This window comes from Salvelinus namaycush, chromosome 21 (genome assembly GCF_016432855.1).
Source record: "Salvelinus namaycush isolate Seneca chromosome 21, SaNama_1.0, whole genome shotgun sequence".
In the NCBI taxonomy this organism is placed as follows: Eukaryota; Metazoa; Chordata; class Actinopteri; order Salmoniformes; family Salmonidae; genus Salvelinus; species Salvelinus namaycush.
This window is the reverse complement of record NC_052327.1, coordinates 38,964,838-38,979,655: the sequence shown is the minus strand read 5'-3', so window position 1 is coordinate 38,979,655 and position 14,818 is coordinate 38,964,838. Positions and strand designations below refer to the sequence as shown.

The window sequence follows — 14,818 nt, the reverse complement described above, 5'->3', positions numbered from 1 at the left end:
AAGTCCACACGTCCTTGGAACAGCTTACTATCTGAGCCCTTTTAAACGTAGGACTGTCACCCTAACGTCCTCGGAACAGAAAGTTACATTTTCGTCAAGGGCTTTATATAGGAGGGGAGAGAAGGGCGTGTTTCATAGTTTATAACCAATGTCTGTTCACATGGGCAGGGCCACTAAATTGAGCATAGTTTACTCTATGACAAACCTTTCTCTCCTTAAGAAGCTAAATTACATTTAATCTTTTCACAGATAGTTTCATGTTTAAACATTTAAATTGCACAACAATTCCATTTGAACCTGATAACTATAATGTGTAGACTTTCCAAGATACAGTTTGTTGTCCTATCATCAGTAAGAATGTCTCAGACACCAACTGATCTGGCATCATATTCATTTAGTACCAACACATATTTTCAGCTGGTTGGATTACCGAATTATGGTTCCTTTCCCCCCACCTTTAGATGTTTCCAGACTCTCTATGTTTAACAAAGGCTTTTCAAGAGTCCTGTAGAGTCAAGAGAGAGGAAAGGGAGAAAGGTATTTATATGGGGGGGGGGGGTCATAAACCTCACCCACAGGCCAACGTCATGACAGCTGTCAATCTCTCCTCAACTTTGAGTCAGGAAAGACTGACATGCATGTTACTGACACTTTCCCTCCGTGTACATCTAAGTGCGATACGTCCTGCTTTGTTCTGGACCAACTGCAATTGACCTATGTACTTCTTTGTGGCACATGACCACACAGCTGGACAGTATTCCAGGTGCGACAAAACTGGGGCCTGTAGGACCTATCTGGTCGACTGAGATGTCAAGAAGGCAGAGCAACGCCCTATCATGGACAGACCTCTTCCAATTTTAGCAATCATTGAGTCTATATGTTTTGACCATGACAGCTTGCTATCTAGGGTTACAACCAGCAGTTTAGTCTCCTCAACTTGCCCAATAGCCACATTATTCAATAATAGATCTAAACAAGGTTCAGTGTTGACCGAGGGATTTGTCCCAAAAATTATGCTTTTAGTTTTTGAGATATTTAGCACCAGCCTTTTGCTAGTTAACCATTCATAAACTGACTGGAGTTCTTTGTTAAGTATCTCAGTTATTTATTTTACTGTTGCAGCTGATGTGTATACTGTTGACTCGTCAGCTTAAATAGACAAACAGGCTTTATTCAAGGTCAGTGGAAGGTCATTTGTAAAAACTGAAAACAATAATGGCCTTAGCCGGCTGCTCTGCGGTACACCACAATCAATTGAATTTGCATGAGAGAGGCATTGATTAATGAAAATCCTGTGTGTTCTATTAGATAGGTAACTCTCAATCCATAATAAGGCAGAGGATGCAAATCCATAACACCTAAGTTTTTTCAAAAAAGGTTATGATCAATGACATCAAAAGCTACACTGAAGTCTAACAAAATAGCTCCCACAATCTTCTTACTATCAATTTCTTTCAACCAATCATCAGTCATTTGTGTCAGTGCTGAGCATGTTGAGTGCCCTTCCCTATAAGCATGCTGAAAGTTTGTTAATTTGTTTTCTGTAAAATAACTTTGTATTTGAACAAACACATTTTTTTCCCAAAGGTTTGCTAAGCACATGTAACAGGCTGATTGGTTGCCTGTTTGAACCATTAAAGGGTGCTCTGCTATTCTCGGGTAGTGGAATGACCTTTGCCTCCCTCCATGTCTGAGGACACACAGCGTCTTTCTAGGTTTAAATTGAAGATGTGCCAAACAGGAGTCACAATGTATTCCGATACCAACCTCAGAAATTGACCATCCAGGTTGTCGGTACGAGGTGGTTTGTCCTTATTAGTTTTGTAGACTCTATTCAGTAATTCCAATGTTATATATTTGTATTTTATTAAAAGTGTATTTCTTTACATATTTTTTATTTAACTAGGCAAGTCAGTTAAGAACAAATTCTTATTTCCAATGACGGCCAACACCGGCCAAACCCGGACGACGCTGGGCCAATTGTGCGCTGCCCTATGGGACTCCCAATCACGGCCGGATGTGGCCTGGATTCGAACCAGGCACTGCAGTGAAGTCTCAGTCTGGAGCCCTTGTATAAATAATACAATATTAAAAATAAAAGTACTTCAAATTATCTATAATTGTTTTTAAAGGTGGTTGCAATGCTGTGAAAAACTGTTGTATTGTACTAGAGTGTAAAATCGAAACTCCACAAATATATCATGTTTTGTAGGGGGACTCTTATTTTGAAGGGGGAAAATACGCGATCGTGCTACCAGTATAATATTATGCTGCCAGGGGGACGATAATCTGTTTCTGATGCCCACTCGCAATTGCTCATATGTCGGTGGTATCTGGATCATTGCAACGTCCCTACCGCATTGCCATTGTGGTTTAAAATAGCTAAGGGGTTAGGGACGTCCCAAGGAACCCGAATATCACCCTGACCCTCGCTAATATGCTAACGCGGTTCATTCTCTCGAAACCCCTCCCATTCTCGTGCGCAGACGCAGTTTTGGATGAGTATATTTTGTCACTTTGTTACCCCTAAAATGTATGATACACGTGGTCATTTACGGTATGCATACATTATTCATTGTACAAATTATATTAGTGTTGCCATTTTTGTAACTGTAATGTTACAGTATCTTATTTGAACTGAGGAACGGAATGACTTTACTCCTGCATGACTTCATTACCCAAACAACACTTCGCAGACATAAGACTCATCACCGTATTATTGCGGAAGTGTTGAGGCAGGATTATAACTATAGCTCAGTGGATTATAATCACAGAGTTTCTGATTTCGAATTTCACAGCTCTGTCGCTTCTGCAAAATATAGATGGTCATTTTGCTATATCTCTGAATTCTAAAGAAACACGGGATATGGCAGCTTTAAAGTATGCTGGTATGGACGATACAGACAGCGAGGATGAGCTGCCCCCAGGATGGGAAGAGAGATCTACGAAGGATGGATGGGTTTACTATGCGAAGTAAGCGAAAATGAACTATTGCGCATTGCTCATAGTCAACCAGTGCCGCTTGATTTTATGGCAGTGTTATGCTTCCCATAAACCAGTCCTTGATATTGCGCACAGACACAGAATAGAGCAGTGTAGAGCATTGCTTTGTTTTAATGCAGCTAGTTGCTATCAGTAATTGCTAGCTAGTTTGATGGATTCTCTGTCTCTCTCTCCACAGTCATGAGGAAATGAAGACTCAGTGGGATCATCCCAAAACAGGGAAGAAGAGACGCTGTGCTGGAGGTTAGAGTTATTCTCCTGGCAGACCCCATTCTCTACTTTTCTCGTTCTCCCACCAAACCCTTACATCCCATCTTCCCCCATTCAATTTGCCTGGCTACCCAAGCTCCTTGCTCCGCCAAACGCTACGCCCACGGAAGTTAGTTTCTTCCCGGCAATGAGTCTGAGTACCTTCCAGACGATTTCTAGAATGGAAATTCATTCTTGACTCGATGGGTTGGGCTAGATCCAGAACACACGTGCATAAAGTGGCGTTTAGAAAATCCGTCTTTGGCTTTGAAACTCTGATTGGTTAGTGATGATCCAATCGCTGATTACTTTGTTTTGTACAACACCCCTCATTTTGACATCATCACAAATTACTTCAATGATGGCAGTCTCAGACCTAAGTATGTAGTGAACAATAGAGCAGCAGAGGAATTCAGTTGGAGTCGTCAGGCAACCATTCAATATGCCTTTTTGCAAGTGTGTAATTGTCATTACTTATCCACATTGGACCCAATCTTGTGTGTATCATGACTCGGCAGATTTTTTCTTATGGCTCTGGGTGCACCTGAATGTTCATAGTGAGAGGTCAAAACACTGATACACATACAATTCTGCTATTGTAGATGTATCTTTCTGTTAGGATGGCATTCAGTAACAGACCATTGAGATAATGAGTTAATGGTATGAATCATGTTTCTGAATGGCTTGAGGAGTCTAACTGGAGGCTTTTCTTCCCCACAGATCTACCGTATGGATGGGAGCAGGAGATGGATGACAAAGGACAAATCTTCTATGTGGAGTAAGTCCTCCTTTCCTGATATACTGAACCAGCGAGTTAAGGGGTGACAGTAAAGAAATCAAAACTGGAAGCACTTTATTTTACGGTACATCAATTTACCAGGCATTTAAAAAAGAATGACAGGGTATGGTAAATACATAGTAATAACCTACTAATTACTTGTTTGTTTCTTTGGGCTTCAGTCAAATTATCACCATATTCATATCAGTTACATGTTTTATTCAATACCAGGCAAATAGTGGAAACTGTTCCGTAACATAAAGTGCTACCAAAAATGAATGGCGCCGGACGGGATGGCTGCCATTTTACTGGCTCCTAACCAATTGTGCTATTCTGTGTTTTTTCGCTTAGTTTGTAACTTTTGTTGTACATAATACATCCACACTGAGCTAAAGGCTAGAGCTGCCACTTTCAAGGAGCGGGACACTAATCCGGATGCTTATAAGGAATACGCTATGCCCTCCGACAAACCATTAAACAGGCAAAGCGTCAATACAGGACGAAGATTGAATCCTACTACACAGGCTCTGACGCTCGACGGATGTGGGAGGGCTTGCAAACTATTACGGAATACAAAGGGAAACCCAGCCGCGAGCTGCCCAGGGAAGCGAGACTACCAGATGAGCTAAATGCCTTTTATGCTTGCTTCAAGGCAAGCAACACTCAACCATGCATGACAGCAACAGCTGTTCCGGACAACTGTGTGATCACGCTCTCCGTAGCCGATGTGAGTAAGACCTTTTAAACAGGTCAACATTCACAAGGCCGCAGGGCCAGACGGATTACCAGGACTCATACTCAGAGCATGTACTGGCAAGTGTCTTCACTGACATTTTCAACCTCTCCCTGACCGAGTCTGTAATAACTACATGTTTCAAGCAGACCACCATAGTCACTGTGCCCAAGAACGCCATAGTAACCTGCCTAAATGATTACCGCCCCGTAGCACTCACATCTGTAGCCATGAAAGCTTTAAAAGGCTAGTCGTGGGTCACATCAACAACATCATCCCAGAAACCCTGGACCCACTTACAATTCACATACCGCCCCAACAGATCCACAGATGACACAATCTCTATTGCACTACATACTGCCCTTTCTCACCTGGACAAAAGGAACACCTACGTGAAAATGCTTTTTGTTGACTACAGCTCGGCGTTCAACACCATAGTGGCCTCAAAGCTCATCACTAAGCTAAGGACCCTGGGACTAACACCTCTCTCTGCAACTGGATCCTGGACTTCCTGAAGGGCCGCCCCCAGGTGGTAAGGCTAGGTATCAACACATCCGCCACGCTGATCCTCAACACGGCAGCCCCACAGGGGTGCGTGCCCTTGTCTCTCCCGTACTCCCTTTTCACCCACGACTGCTTGGTTACGCACGACTCCAACACCTTCATTAAGTTTGCAGAGGACACAACAGTGGTAGGCCTGATCACTGACAACGATCTGACAGCCTACAGGGAGGAGGTCAGAGAGCTGCCAGGACAACAACCTCTCCCTCAATGTGAGCAAGACAAAAGAGCTTATCGTGGACTACAGGAAAAGGGGGGCTGAGCACGCCCCCATTCACATCGACAGGGCTGTAGTGGAGCGGGTCGAGAGCTTCAAGTTCCTTGGCATCCACATCGCTAACAAACTATCATGGTCCAAACACACCAAGACAAGACAGTCGGGAAGAGAGCATGACAATGCTTAGGAGGCTGAAAAGATTTGGCATGTGTCCTCAGATCCTCAAAAAGTTATACAGCTGCACCATTGAGAGCATCCTGACTGGTTGCATCACCGCTTGGTATGGCAACTGTTTGGCATCCGACCGCAAGGCGCTACAGAGGCTAGTGCGTACGGCCATGGACAGCTGAGCTCCCTGCCATCCAGGACCTCTATACCAGGCGTTATCAGAGGAAGGCCCTACAATTTGTCAAAAACTCCAGCCACCCTAGTCATAGACTGTTCTCTGTGCTGCTGCACGGCAAGCGGTACCAGAGCACCAAGTCTGGGACCAAAAGACTCCTGAACAGCTTCTACCCCCAAGCCATAAGACTCCTGAACAGCTTCTACCCCCAAGCCATAAGACTGCTGAACAGCTTCTACCCCCAAGCCATAAGACTGCTGAACAGCTTCTACCCCCAAGCCATAAGACTGCTGAACAGCTTCTACCCCCCAAGCCATAAGACTGCTGAACAGCTTCTACCCCCCAAGCCATAAGACTGCTGAACAGCTTCTACCCCCAAGCCATAAGACTGCTGAACAGCTTCACCCCCCAAGCCATAAGACTGCTGAACAGCTTCTACCCCCCAAGCCATAAGACTGCTGAACAGCTTCTACCCCCAAGCCATAAGACTGCTGAACAGCTTCTACCCCCAAGCCATAAGACTGCTGAACAGCTTCTACCCCCAAGCCATAAGACTGCTGAACAGCTTCTACCCCCAAGCCATAAGACTGCTGAACAGTTAATCAAATTGCTACCTGGACTATTTGCATTGACCCCATTTTTTACTCTGCTGCTTCTTGCTGTTTATTATCTATGCATAGTCACCTTCCCCTACCTACATGTACATATTACATCAATTTCCTTGACTGATTTCCTTTGCTGTTGAAGGAAATCATTTTGTTAGGGGATTTCAATACTGATGTATGCAAAAAGAATAGCCTAACCCACAATGTATTTATGCACTTTTGTAGATCACTTGCTCTGACTCAAATGACTCAAACTACATTTTTCACAAGGAGGATTTTTAAAGATATATTTAAGTGTCACAAAACCGTTAGAATCAGAGGACTCAAAAAATACTGTGTAGAAAAGTTTAGGGAGGAAGTCGGTAAAATTGACTGGTCACCTGTGCTAGATAGTGTAGGGGTAGACAGTGCCTGGGAAGCCATTAAATGTAGATTCCTTGATGTGGTGAATGTGATGGCTCCCATTAGACGGGTCAGGGTAAAGCAGAGATCTAGCCCTTGGTTTAATCATGAGATTCTAGAATCTATCCAAGCAACGAATAAGGCCTTTAAGAAATTTAAGAACTCTCAAGAGCAGCATGATTTTGTCCTATATAAATATCACAGAAATGAAGCACAGAGCAGGATGGATGAAGCTAAGAGGGGTTACTTTGCTGAGAAAATAATTGAAAACAAAATTACCCTAAAAAGCTTTGGAAATCATTTAAGGAACTAGGCTGTAGTAGTACTACCAAAAACAAACTAAACAGTATTGGACTGAACATCAAAGGGGAGATGGTATATGAAAAGGCAGAGGTTGCCAATGAATTCAACTCTTTTTTTTTTTTTTTACTTCTGTTGCCAGCAAGCTGGTTAGCAAGCTGCCCACCAGTTCTGGTTTGTATGGAAGCAACCAAGTCAAGAAGTATTATGTATAAGAAGGGGATAAAGTCTGACCCTGGGAATTATAGGCCTGTATCTATCCTCTGTGTAACATCAAAGATCCTGGAGAGAATTGTACATGAGCAAATGTATGAATATGTTAACAAACAGGGTCTAATGTATGATTTTCAGTCGGGTTTTAGAAAAACATACTCCACTGATTCATGTCTACTTTACTTGACTGACTTCATCAGGAAAGAGATTGATGAGGGAAATCTGTGTGGAATGGTACTGCTTGACCTACAGAAGGCTTTTGATACAGTTAACCACTGTCTCCTAATCTCCAAACTGGAGGCACTGGGGTTAAGCAGTATCCCTCTAGGCTGGGTAAAGTCCTATTTATCAGGAAGGGAGCAAGTAGTAGAGGTTAATGGTTCACTGTCTCAGGCAAAACCAATGAGTTGTGGCGTTCCGCAGGGGAGCGTGCTTGGGCCTCTGCTGTTTTTATTGTATATTAATGATATGAAAGATGCTTGTTCTTGCCGTCTTTTTCTTTATGCGGTTGACTCTACACTTCTGGTGTCTCACAAAAGTAAAACTTTGTTGGAGAGCATACTTAGCACAGAGCTTACTAACATTTGCATATGGCTTGGAGATAATAAGTTATCTCTGCACTTAGGGAAAACTGAAGCAATTATTTTTGGATCCAGACCTAAATTGTGTAGGTTGTCTGAAATCAGAGTGAAGTTAGGGGGTGAGGTGCTGACTTCTAAAACCTCTGTTAACTACTTGAGATGTATCCTTGATGGAAGCTTGGGAGGTGTGAGCATGGCCAATAAGGTGCTAGGGAAGGTTAATGCCAGGATTAAGTTTTTGGCTAGAAATTCCAAGCTGCTTGATAAGGACTCCATGAAAGTGCTAGCTACTGCCCTCATCCAATGCCATTTTGACTATGCTAGTACTTCTTGGTTTGGGGGCTTATCTAAACTTATGAAGGGGATGCTCCAGATAGCCCAGAATAAGTTGATCAGGGTAGTTTTGAAGGTGAGTCCACATACTCACATAGGCAGGAGCTGCTTTTGTCGTGGAAAATCGGTTCAAAACATAACACTTGCAAGAACTTGTGGATTCAATATAGGCTTTAATATAAAATATCACAAGCCGGGGTGGTCCGCGGATCACACACCGTTTCCCAGAGCCCTGGCTCTTGTATTTATACACATACAGCATATGAGTCCCTCACATATGCAAACGAAGATACTTCCCACCATTATCTTTTAATTTAGGCTTCCTGCTTGTTTACGCCCAATAACGCCCATGTCTGGTTTCAGTTAGGTTATAATGGTGGCAGGACCCTTTCTTGTCCTAAAAATAATATATGTCTGTCTATCCTATAGGCCTACGTCTTTGGCATGTTTGCCTTTATTAGAAGCAGCAGACTATGTGTCCCTCTATCATTAGTGTGTTAATGTCAGCAGACTATGTGTCCCTCTATCATTAGTGTGTTAATGTCAGCAGACTATGTGCCCCTCTATCATTAGTGTGTTAATGTCAGCAGACTATGTGTCCCTCTATCATTAGTGTGTTAATGTCAGCAGACTATGTGTCCCTCTATCATTAGTGTGTTAATGTCAGCAGACTATGTGTCCCTCTATCATTAGTGTGTTAATGTCAGCAGACTATGTGTCCCTCTATCATTAGTGTGTTAATGTCAGCAGACTATGTGTCCCTCTATCATTAGTGTGTTAATGTCAGCAGACTATGTGTCCCTCTATCATTAGTGTGTTAATGTCAGCAGACTATATGTCCCTCTATCATTAGTGTGTTAATGTCAGCAGACTATGTGTCCCTCTATCATTAGTGTGTTAATGTCAGCAGACTATGTGTCCCTCTATCATTAGTGTGTTAATGTCAGCAGACTATGTGTCCCTCTATCATTAGTGTGTTAATGTCAGCAGACTATGTGTCCCTCTATCATTAGTGTGTTAATGTCAGCAGACTATGTGCCCCTCTATCATTAGTGTGTTAATGTCAGCAGACTATGTGTCCCTCTATCATTAGTGTGTTAATGTCAGCAGACTATGTGTCCCTCTATCATTAGTGTGTTAATGTCAGCAGACTATGTGTCCCTCTATCATTAGTGTGTTAATGTCAGCAGACTATGTGTCCCTCTATCATTAGTGTGTTAATGTCAGCAGACTATGTGTCCCTCTATCATTAGTGTGTTAATGTCAGCAGACTATGTGTCCCTCTATCATTAGTGTGTTAATGTCAGCAGACTATGTGTCCCTCTATCATTAGTGTGTTAATGTCAGCAGACTATGTGCCCCTCTATCATTAGTGTGTTAATGTCAGCAGACTATGTGTCCCTCTATCATTAGTGTGTTAATGTCAGCAGACTATGTGTCCCTCTATCATTAGTGTGTTAATGTCAGCAGACTATGTGTCCCTCTATCATTAGTGTGTTAATGTCAGCAGACTATGTGTCCCTCTATCATTAGTGTGTTAATGTCAGCAGACTATGTGTCCCTCTATCATTAGTGTGTTAATGTCAGCAGACTATGTGTCCCTCTATCATTAGTGTGTTAATGTCAGCAGACTATGTGTCCCTCTATCATTAGTGTGTTAATGTCAGCAGACTATGTGCCCCTATATCATTAGTGTGTTAATGTCAGCAGACTATGTGTCCCTCTATCATTAGTGTGTTAATGTCAGCAGACTATGTGTCCCTCTATCATTAGTGTGTTAATGTCAGCAGACTATGTGTCCCTGTATCATTAGTGTGTTATTGTCAGCAGACTATGTGTCCCTCTATCATTAGTGTGTTAATGTCAGCAGACTATGTGTCCCTCTATCATTAGTGTGTTAATGTCAGCAGACTATGTGTCCCTCTATCATTAGTGTGTTAATGTCAGCAGACTATGTGTCCCTCTATCATTAGTGTGTTAATGTCAGCAGACTATGTGTCCCTCTATCATTAGTGTGTTAATGTCAGCAGACTATGTGTCCCTCTATCATTAGTGTGTTAATGTCAGCAGACTATGTGTCCCTCTATCATTAGTGTGTTAATGTCAGCAGACTATATGTCCCTCTATCATTAGTGTGTTAATGTCAGCAGACTATGTGTCCCTCTATCATTAGTGTGTTAATGTCAGCAGACTATGTGTCCCTCTATCATTAGTGTGTTAATGTCAGCAGACTATGTGTCCCTCTATCATTAGTGTGTTAATGTCAGCAGACTATGTGCCCCTCTATCATTAGTGTGTTAATGTCAGCAGACTATGTGTCCCTATATCATTAGTGTGTTAATGTCAGCAGACTATGTGTCCCTCTATCATTAGTGTGTTAATGTCAGCAGACTATGTGCCCCTCTATCATTAGTGTGTTAATGTCAGCAGACTATGTGTCCCTCTATCATTAGTGTGTTAATGTCAGCAGACTATGTGTCCCTATATCATTAGTGTGTTAATGTCAGCAGACTATGTGTCCCTCTATCATTAGTGTGTTAATGTCAGCAGACTATGTGTCCCTCTATCATTAGTGTGTTAATGTCAGCAGACTATGTGCCCCTCTATCATTAGTGTGTTAATGTCAGCAGACTATGTGCCCCTCTATCATTAGTGTGTTAATGTCAGCAGACTATGTGCCCCTCTATCATTAGTGTGTTAATGTCAGCAGACTATGTGCCCCTCTATCATTAGTGTGTTAATGTCAGCAGACTATGTGTCCCTCTATCATTAGTGTGTTAATGTCAGCAGACTATGTGTCCCTCTATCATTAGTGTGTTAATGTCAGCAGACTATGTGCCCCTATATCATTAGTGTGTTAATGTCAGCAGACTATGTGTCCCTCTATCATTAGTGTGTTAATGTCAGCAGACTATGTGCCCCTCTATCATTAGTGTGTTAATGTCAGCAGACTATGTGCCCCTATATCATTAGTGTGTTAATGTCAGCAGACTATGTGTCCCTCTATCATTAGTGTGTTAATGTCAGCAGACTATGTGCCCCTCTATCATTAGTGTGTTAATGTCAGCAGACTATGTGTCCCTCTATCATTAGTGTGTTAATGTCAGCAGACTATGTGTCCCTCTATCATTAGTGTGTTAATGTCAGCAGACTGTGTGTCCCTCTATCATTAGTGTGTTAATGTCAGCAGACTATGTGTCCCTCTATCATTAGTGTGTTAATGTCAGCAGACTATGTGTCCCTCTATCATTAGTGTGTTAATGTCAGCAGACTATGTGTCCCTATATCATTAGTGTGTTAATGTCAGCAGACTATGTGTCCCTCTATCATTAGTGTGTTAATGTCAGCAGACTATGTGTCCCTCTATCATTAGTGTGTTAATGTCAGCAGACTATGTGTCCCTCTATCATTAGTGTGTTAATGTCAGCAGACTATGTGTCCCTCTATCATTAGTGTGTTAATGTCAGCAGACTATGTGTCCCTCTATCATTAGTGTGTTAATGTCAGCAGACTATGTGTCCCTCTATCATTAGTGTGTTAATGTCAGCAGACTATGTGTCCCTCTATCATTAGTGTGTTAATGTCAGCAGACTATGTGCCCCTATATCATTAGTGTGTTAATGTCAGCAGACTATGTGTCCCTCTATCATTAGTGTGTTAATGTCAGCAGACTATGTGTCCCTCTATCATTAGTGTGTTAATGTCAGCAGACTATGTGCCCCTCTATCATTAGTGTGTTAATGTCAGCAGACTATGTGTCCCTCTATCATTAGTGTGTTAATGTCAGCAGACTATGTGCCCCTCTATCATTAGTGTGTTAATGTCAGCAGACTATGTGTCCCTCTATCATTAGTGTGTTAATGTCAGCAGACTATGTGTCCCTCTATCATTAGTGTGTTAATGTCAGCAGACTATGTGCCCCTCTATCATTAGTGTGTTAATGTCAGCAGACTATGTGCCCCTCTATCATTAGTGTGTTAATGTCAGCAGACTATGTGCCCCTCTATCATTAGTGTGTTAATGTCAGCAGACTATGTGCCCCTCTATCATTAGTGTGTTAATGTCAGCAGACTATGTGTCCCTCTATCATTAGTGTGTTAATGTCAGCAGACTATGTGCCCCTATATCATTAGTGTGTTAATGTCAGCAGACTATGTGTCCCTCTATCATTAGTGTGTTAATGTCAGCAGACTATGTGTCCCTCTATCATTAGTGTGTTAATGTCAGCAGACTATGTGCCCCTATATCATTAGTGTGTTAATGTCAGCAGACTATGTGTCCCTCTATCATTAGTGTGTTAATGTCAGCAGACTATGTGCCCCTCTATCATTAGTGTGTTAATGTCAGCAGACTATGTGCCCCTATATCATTAGTGTGTTAATGTCAGCAGACTATGTGTCCCTCTATCATTAGTGTGTTAATGTCAGCAGACTATGTGCCCCTCTATCATTAGTGTGTTAATGTCAGCAGACTATGTGTCCCTCTATCATTAGTGTGTTAATGTCAGCAGACTATGTGTCCCTCTATCATTAGTGTGTTAATGTCAGCAGACTATGTGTCCCTCTATCATTAGTGTGTTAATGTCAGCAGACTATGTGTCCCTCTATCATTAGTGTGTTAATGTCAGCAGACTATGTGTCCCTCTATCATTAGTGTGTTAATGTCAGCAGACTATGTGTCCCTCTATCATTAGTGTGTTAATGTCAGCAGACTATGTGCCCCTATATCATTAGTGTGTTAATGTCAGCAGACTATGTGTCCCTCTATCATTAGTGTGTTAATGTCAGCAGACTATGTGTCCCTCTATCATTAGTGTGTTAATGTCAGCAGACTATGTGTCCCTCTATCATTAGTGTGTTAATGTCAGCAGACTATGTGCCCCTCTATCATTAGTGTGTTAATGTCAGCAGACTATGTGTCCCTCTATCATTAGTGTGTTAATGTCAGCAGACTATGTGTCCCTCTATCATTAGTGTGTTAATGTCAGCAGACTATGTGTCCCTCTATCATTAGTGTGTTAATGTCAGCAGACTATGTGTCCCTCTATCATTAGTGTGTTAATGTCAGCAGACTATGTGCCCCTATATCATTAGTGTGTTAATGTCAGCAGACTATGTGTCCCTCTATCATTAGTGTGTTAATGTCAGCAGACTATGTGTCCCTCTATCATTAGTGTGTTAATGTCAGCAGACTATGTGTCCCTCTATCATTAGTGTGTTAATGTCAGCAGACTATGTGCCCCTCTATCATTAGTGTGTTAATGTCAGCAGACTATGTGTCCCTCTATCATTAGTGTGTTAATGTCAGCAGACTATGTGTCCCTCTATCATTAGTGTGTTAATGTCAGCAGACTATGTGCCCCTCTATCATTAGTGTGTTAATGTCAGCAGACTATGTGCCCCTCTATCATTAGTGTGTTAATGTCAGCAGACTATGTGCCCCTCTATCATTAGTGTGTTAATGTCAGCAGACTATGTGCCCCTCTATCATTAGTGTGTTAATGTCAGCAGACTATGTGCCCCTATATCATTAGTGTGTTAATGTCAGCAGACTATGTGTCCCTCTATCATTAGTGTGTTAATGTCAGCAGACTATGTGTCCCTCTATCATTAGTGTGTTAATGTCAGCAGACTATGTGCCCCTCTTTCATTAGTGTGTTAATGTCAGCAGACTATGTGTCCCTCTATCATTAGTGTGTTAATGTCAGCAGACTATGTGCCCCTCTATCATTAGTGTGTTAATGTCAGCAGACTATGTGCCCCTATATCATTAGTGTGTTAATGTCAGCAGACTATGTGTCCCTCTATCATTAGTGTGTTAATGTCAGCAGACTATGTGTCCCTCTATCATTAGTGTGTTAATGTCAGCAGACTATGTGTCCCTCTATCATTAGTGTGTTAATGTCAGCAGACTATGTGTCCCTCTATCATTAGTGTGTTAATGTCAGCAGACTATGTGCCCCTCTATCATTAGTGTGTTAATGTCAGCAGACTATGTGTCCCTCTATCATTAGTGTGTTAATGTCAGCAGACTATGTGTCCCTCTATCATTAGTGTGTTAATGTCAGCAGACTATGTGTCCCTCTATCATTAGTGTGTTAATGTCAGCAGACTATGTGTCCCTCTATCATTAGTGTGTTAATGTCAGCAGACTATGTGTCCCTCTATCATTAGTGTGTTAATGTCAGCAGACTATGTGTCCCTCTATCATTAGTGTGTTAATGTCAGCAGACTATGTGCCCCTCTATCATTAGTGTGTTAATGTCAGCAGACTATGTGTCCCTCTATCATTAGTGTGTTAATGTCAGCAGACTATGTGTCCCTCTATCATTAGTGTGTTAATGTCAGCAGACTATGTGTCCCTCTATCATTAGTGTGTTAATGTCAGCAGACTATGTGTCCCTATATCATTAGTGTGTTAATGTCAGCAGACTATGTGTCCCTCTATCATTAGTGTGTTAATGTCAGCAGACTATGTGCCCCTCTATCATTAGTGTGTTA

At 42.0% G+C, this 14,818-nt stretch overlaps 1 protein-coding gene across 1 annotated transcript in view; it reads left to right on the top strand.

The window, feature by feature from the left end:
* The first annotated feature begins 2,725 nt into the window (after positions 1–2,725).
* Positions 2,726–14,818, top strand: part of LOC120066726 (WW domain-containing oxidoreductase-like) — a 34,353-nt gene continuing 22,260 nt past the window's right edge. Inside the window, exons 1-3 of the mRNA XM_039018188.1 lie at positions 2,726–2,973; positions 3,182–3,246; positions 3,973–4,030. Coding sequence (XP_038874116.1) covers positions 2,867–2,973; positions 3,182–3,246; positions 3,973–4,030 — 230 coding nt within the window. The 5' untranslated portion in view covers positions 2,726–2,866. The remainder of the gene's footprint in view (positions 2,974–3,181; positions 3,247–3,972; positions 4,031–14,818) is intronic.